The sequence below is a fragment of the Mesocricetus auratus genome, unplaced genomic scaffold (genome assembly GCF_017639785.1).
Source record: "Mesocricetus auratus isolate SY011 unplaced genomic scaffold, BCM_Maur_2.0 Super-Scaffold_100010, whole genome shotgun sequence".
NCBI lineage: Eukaryota > Metazoa > Chordata > Mammalia > Rodentia > Cricetidae > Mesocricetus > Mesocricetus auratus.
Genome location: NW_024429194.1, coordinates 21,457,537 through 21,463,104, shown reverse-complemented (window position 1 = coordinate 21,463,104; position 5,568 = coordinate 21,457,537). Strand labels below are relative to the sequence as shown.

At 54.5% G+C, this 5,568-nt stretch overlaps 1 protein-coding gene and 1 long non-coding RNA gene across 2 annotated transcripts; both read right to left on the bottom strand.

Moving 5' to 3' along the window:
• Positions 1-462: 462 nt before the first annotated feature.
• Positions 463-1,567, bottom strand: Arl4c (ADP ribosylation factor like GTPase 4C). Its single transcript, XM_040753063.1, has one exon. The coding sequence runs from the start codon at positions 1,562-1,564 to the stop codon at positions 986-988; it is 579 nt and encodes a 192-aa protein (XP_040608997.1). The 5' UTR covers positions 1,565-1,567; the 3' UTR covers positions 463-985.
• Positions 1,568-2,844: 1,277 nt separating this feature from the next.
• Positions 2,845-5,283, bottom strand: LOC121142747. Its single transcript, XR_005879831.1, has 2 exons — positions 5,203-5,283; positions 2,845-3,014 (listed from the first exon to the last, which is right to left on the bottom strand). It is a non-coding gene; the product is annotated as an uncharacterized LOC121142747 (long non-coding RNA).
• Between the last annotated feature and the right edge of the window lie 285 nt (positions 5,284-5,568).

The window sequence follows — 5,568 nt, the reverse complement described above, 5'->3', positions numbered from 1 at the left end:
CACACACACGCACACACACACGCACACACAGAGCTCATTAATGTCAAGAACCTCGCCCTTTGAACACCTGTACTGGCACCACCACCTCCAATGGTTTTCTGTTTTTCTTTGTTTTATTGGTCTCTTTATGTGATAGTGACCAACACACTGACAGGGCCTAGGCCATCTGGAAAAGGTCTCATCCCAGGCTGAACAGCAGTTCTCAACAAAACCACACACACCCACCCCTGGATAGTGGCGTCTTCCAGGCCATTCCCAGCCAAGGCCAGAAGCGCAGCAGCACCCTGGGCCTCCGGCTGCCGCATGGTCCCAGGCAGTCCACCGGACGGACCCACGCCACCACCTCCTTTGGGCCCAGAGCAGGACAAATGAAACTGCAAACAGGGGCCTGCCCTGCGACATAAAACGATTCAGTTCGCACAGCTCCAGAATGCAAGGAGCGGTCACCTCCCCCAACCCCCATCAGTACACCCCAGTGCCTACCCGCTCCCACGGGGGTATCCCCAGAGTTCTGTGAACTGCATACCTCAGGTAACTCACACGTGATTTCCCCCCGCAGTGGGGGCTGGGCAGCCTGAACTTCTGGCCCTGATGGAGCAAGAAGAAATCTCTTTTGTCTCTCTGACATCCAAGCTTCCCACCTGGGGCCAGAGGGCTCACCACCGGACCCTCGCGTCCTCACGTCCACTCCCCGCCGGTTCCCCCCACCCCACCCCATCGGTAGCTCAAGCATTTAGACAAAAGGTCCCCTGAGCTGGGGTGGGGGGTGGGGCAGGTGGCGAGCAAGGTGGTAATGCAGCCTCCACACCCGGGTTAAGTCTCCAAGTCTTGCATTAGGACACAGAGATCGTGTTTTAAAAATTCGAAGCATCGCTTTGGTTCGTTGTCTTTGTTCGCGGGCGCGGGTTCTCGCTCACCCAGACGTCCATTCATTCACTCAGTGGCTCTCTCGCTCAGCCTCGTTCCCAATCGCTGCCCGGACGCATTACCGCTTCTTCTTCTGCTTGAGAGACTTCCTGCGTTTCAGGATCATCTCATACAGCTTGTCCATGCCTTCGGTGAGGCCCTCGCCGATGATGGCGCACGCCGGCTGTACATGGTAGGTGGTGGCCGGGATGAGCTCGTGCAGCGCCAGCTGCTTCTCAATCTCGGCCACCGGCAGCGACTTGGGCAGGTCCTGCTTGTTAGCGATGACCAGCAGCGGCGTGCCCTGGTTCTCCGCAAACTTGGTCACCTTGTGCAGCTCCGTCTTGGCTTCCTCCAGCCGGTCCACGTCCACCGAATCCACCACGTAGATGATGCCGTCCGTGCAGCGGCTGTAGGACTTCCACAGCGGCCGTAGCTTCTCCTGGCCGCCCACGTCCCAGAAGTGGCAGCTGATGCCCTTGGCGGTGCCGTTGCTCAGTTTGATCTTCTCGGTATTGAAGCCGATGGTGGGCACCGTGTTCACGAACTCGTTGAACTTGAGCCGGTAGAGCACCGTGGTCTTGCCGGCAGAGTCCAAGCCCAACATAACGATGTGCAGGGACTGGAAGGCCGAGATGTTAGAGGAGATGTTGCCCATGGCTCCTCGCTGCGGCGCCGGCCACTGCGGCTGCGGCGGGAGGGCGCCGCCCCCCGAGCAGTCACAGGCCCTCTGCGATCGGGCGCACCTGGGCCCCGCCTGCCACTGGACCCGCTGGGGCCTCGGCGTCCCCGGAACGTACGGACAGCTGGGCGCACTTAGACTCGGAGGCGCCCGCTCCCTGGCCCACCCGGTGCGAGTCCCGCGGGCATCTTTCTCCCGAGGCTTTGTCTCCCGCGCAGCCGCCACGGACAGACGCAGCGGTGGAGGATGCCGGCGCCCTGCGCTCTCGCCCGGCTGGATCTGCGCTCTGGCTCCGGCTTCCCCGGCGCGCCGCGGAGGCGCAAGCGGGGCGCGGGCTTCCCCGGGTGTCTCCAGTCGGCGTTGCTACCTTGCTGTCCCTGCAGTACCCGCGCTGCCGCTGCTGCCGCCACCAGCCTGCCGCGGCCAGAGGGCGCCGGCCCCGCCCCTTTGGACCCGCCCACCAGCCACGCCCCTTCCCCGACACGCCCCACGGTCTCCCGGGGTCAGGCGGGGTCTTCTCGGCCGGTACCGCCTTTTCGCGCGCTCCGGTCGTTCGAAACTCGCTCAGGCGACCCTTCCCACTGGCCGCGCCCAGACTATGAGCCTGGGAGCCGGCTCTTCCTCCCCAACCCGGTGACGCGTCTTTTAAAAATAGCTCCGGGCTCCGGAACCCCCGCCCCGGGCCGAACCCGCAGCTGGCCGGGCAAGGGCAACGTCTGCAGAGGGCTAGGGCGGTGAGACTGCGGCACCCGCGCGAGAGGGAGGAGGGGAGGGGCTGACCTCCCTGAGCCTGCAGCCTGCCACCCGGATCTCATTCCCACCTCGTGGTCTCACGCACCTTGGTGCCCTTTCTGTGTCCTGAGTCCTAGTCCTTCTGGATACACAAGCTCCCTTTTCTGCCCTAACTTCAAGGGGCACCCGGGGGACCACCCACTTGCTTAGACACCTCCTGACAATTCTTTCCCCTGTCACCTGGTTTATAACCCCAACCCCCGACTCTGCTGACATCCCAGATAAGGTTAGTCTTGAGAAGGCACTCTTTGTCATTCCACCTTAAGAGCTAGCTACCTTCAGACCACGGGAGAGGTGTGGAGTGGCGGGCAGGGAATGGGGGAGGGGGCGGAGATTCAGATCACCTGACTAGGCTCCAGGAAAACCTGGACTCTAGACAACCCTTGATTGTAAACCTGTGTCTGTAGCTTGGAGCTGATGGTGTGATGTGTCACAAACACATTATCTGGGTTCCATTTCCTGACTGTCCATTCACTGGCTTTATTCTACCTTGTAAACATGTAACAGACACATATTATTTCTGGAAGTAGAGGGAACTGGGGAGTGATTATGAGTGACACAGAGATTTGATGATGCTGAGAACTTGAGATAGCCGGCCAAGGGTCAGGTAGTCACATTTCTGTAGGTCTGGCTTCTGTGACAGACAACGTAGCAAATACAGACCAGGGAAAGAAAATAAAAATATTATTCATCATTTGTGAATTAAAAAATTATACACACCCAAGCACACACGCACACACACGTGGTCCATGCAGATTACCCATCCTCTTTGCTACTGGGAGAAATCTAGGTCCGAGTGCTGGGACCTGCTAAGGGAGACCTCAGTTGCAGATACCCCGCCTAAGAACCAATGTTGCACTGGTTCTGGGATGCCCTCCTCTGACAGGCGCACAACAATTTGTCTCAAATATAACTGGCAAAAGGGCAAATATATTAATATATTCTCTGCTAAGAGGAAAAAATTTAGAATGAAGGTTCTCTCTTCTGGCAGGGCTGGATCCAGGAGCTCATGAGTAGACACTAGACCAAATCTTCTCCACCCACCCCCAGTTTCCCTCTGTGATGGTTCTTTTAATTCTTATGGCCTCCCACTGTTTCATTTAGAATCTAGAAGGAAAAAGGAGTTATTCAGTAAGTTTGATAAAAGCTCAGAACACACGTCTCTTTGGCCTGCCTGGTCGGCCTCAAATCCAGTACTTCTTTCCAAGAACAGAACTTGATTGACAGCCTAAAAAGTGATTCCCACAGGGATCCAAAAAAAGGCAGGTAAGCAAAAAGAAATGAATTGAGGGACAGTGAGAACGGCTCAGTGAGTGACTGCTGGTAAGTGTGACAGCCTGAGTTCCATCTCTGGGTCCTTCGTGGAAGGAGCGAAAAGACCCCTTACAGTTGTCCTCCAACCTCCATGTGTACAGGAGCACACACACACACACACACACACACACACACACACACACACACACACCACTCTAAATGTAAGTTTTAAAAATTTAAAAGGCTATCAATCCACTTTATTTGTGTCATGTCTGTTACTGGGAAGGTAGGATTTGTATTCTGGGGGGGAATTTTCTCGACTCTTGTAGGCACACCCTACACACTCTCTCTCTTGCTCTTTCTTCTCTGTCACAGACAAGTGACTGGCCTCCATGGGACTCTAATGCATAGCCTAGGACTCAGACATTTGGGAAGGGCCTGCATGGCATTTCTCAGTTTGGCTCTCACAAATGACCGCAGCATAAGATAGTTTGACCCCGCTTGCATCTGTCTCTGAGTGGGTCAGAGGGTGGTTTTGGTAGGATTCGGTGCCTGCCTTCTTCCTGCTGTTTTGATCACTGCCAACTGCCTCCTGCTTGTGCCTGCAGTCCTTGCATTTTGCATTTCATGGTGGCACTCAGCGGTTAAGGGCTGTCTGTTGTCCAGTACAAAAAAGGCAGGTTAATAGACACAAATAGTGCCTTCCAGAAGAGAGCCGTTACACAGCCACTCACCATCTTTGAATAGCTGGGCCTCTACGTTCTAATTTTGCTCACCAGGTAATAAGTTGATTTTACAGCTGATAATTTAACTCCTAACACATAAAATGTCATTTGGTTGAGGCAACCAGGAATTTCCTTCAAATGTGGATTTCAACTGAAAAGCCCTGGAGTTGTGGGGGGAAAAATACTATTTACCAACCACACCTGCCAGACCCTCCAGAGCCACTATCCGTCTCTTTTTCTATGAACATTCCTCAAGGTGGAGATCCTGGGCCGTGTTGACAGACAAGGACTCCAGCTACTCCCTCACCAACACGGAGCCTCCGTCTTTGAAATGTACCTAACCGTGGTACGTCTGCTGGGGAAATGAGATCACACAGATAGTGTTTGGCAGTGTGCTAGGCACACACAGTGCCCAATAAATGGTACCTTTGATTTGAGCAAAGAAACCGGTGTTAAAGAGCACATAGCCACTTTGATAGCGACGGTGGTCCTCCTGGTGTTTCTCACTGGGTGGAGACTACTGTGCTTCTGTTTTCATTTTAATTAAGCAGACCGAGATATTTCTCAAAGAGTAGTGAGCTCCACGTCTGGCCTGTGATGGGTTTTGCAAGCACGGAGCTATTTCTGCTTGTCTCCATCCACGAGACTTTCCACCCAAAGATGGATTCAGTTGCTTCAAGTAAACAGGATGGAATAACTCGGCAGTAACTTTGAAATCGCATCGCATAAGATTCTTTTCTCTCCTTTGAGGGCTTTAGGAATATGTGTCACCAACTAAAGTAGATCTCGAGTGAATCTAGTCTGGTTAATAGAGTAGCAAAATTGCATGGTTAGTATCTTTACCTTTAGTGAGGCTAATAGTATCAAATGCAAAGGCTGAGTCTCTGGGCCGTCCTTCACCGTGGACCCGGATCAAGATCAAAACATGGGCACTTACGACTGCACGCATGCGCACGTGCCAGGATGATTACTGCGTGTACAGACTGGAAACCTGCTGCGCAATGCGGGGTTCAGAGTCACAGCCTGTGCCTGATTGTGCTGATGCCGGAGCGCCCTCTACCGAGACGCCCGAGGAATAGGCGGAGGCCGTTGCGGAGGAAAAGACCCTAACACATTTACAGAGGGCTCGAAAAGCCAGATCATTCCCTCCTGGGAAGCACCAATCTCCCAGGGACTCACTAGCTAGAGAGCGAAGCGGGCAGGGGTGCC

What these genes read in the sequence shown, in the direction of transcription:
- Arl4c (XM_040753063.1), bottom strand. Translation starts at nt 1,564, where the DNA reads ATGGGCAACATCTCCTCTAACATCTCGGCCTTCCAGTCCCTGCACATC.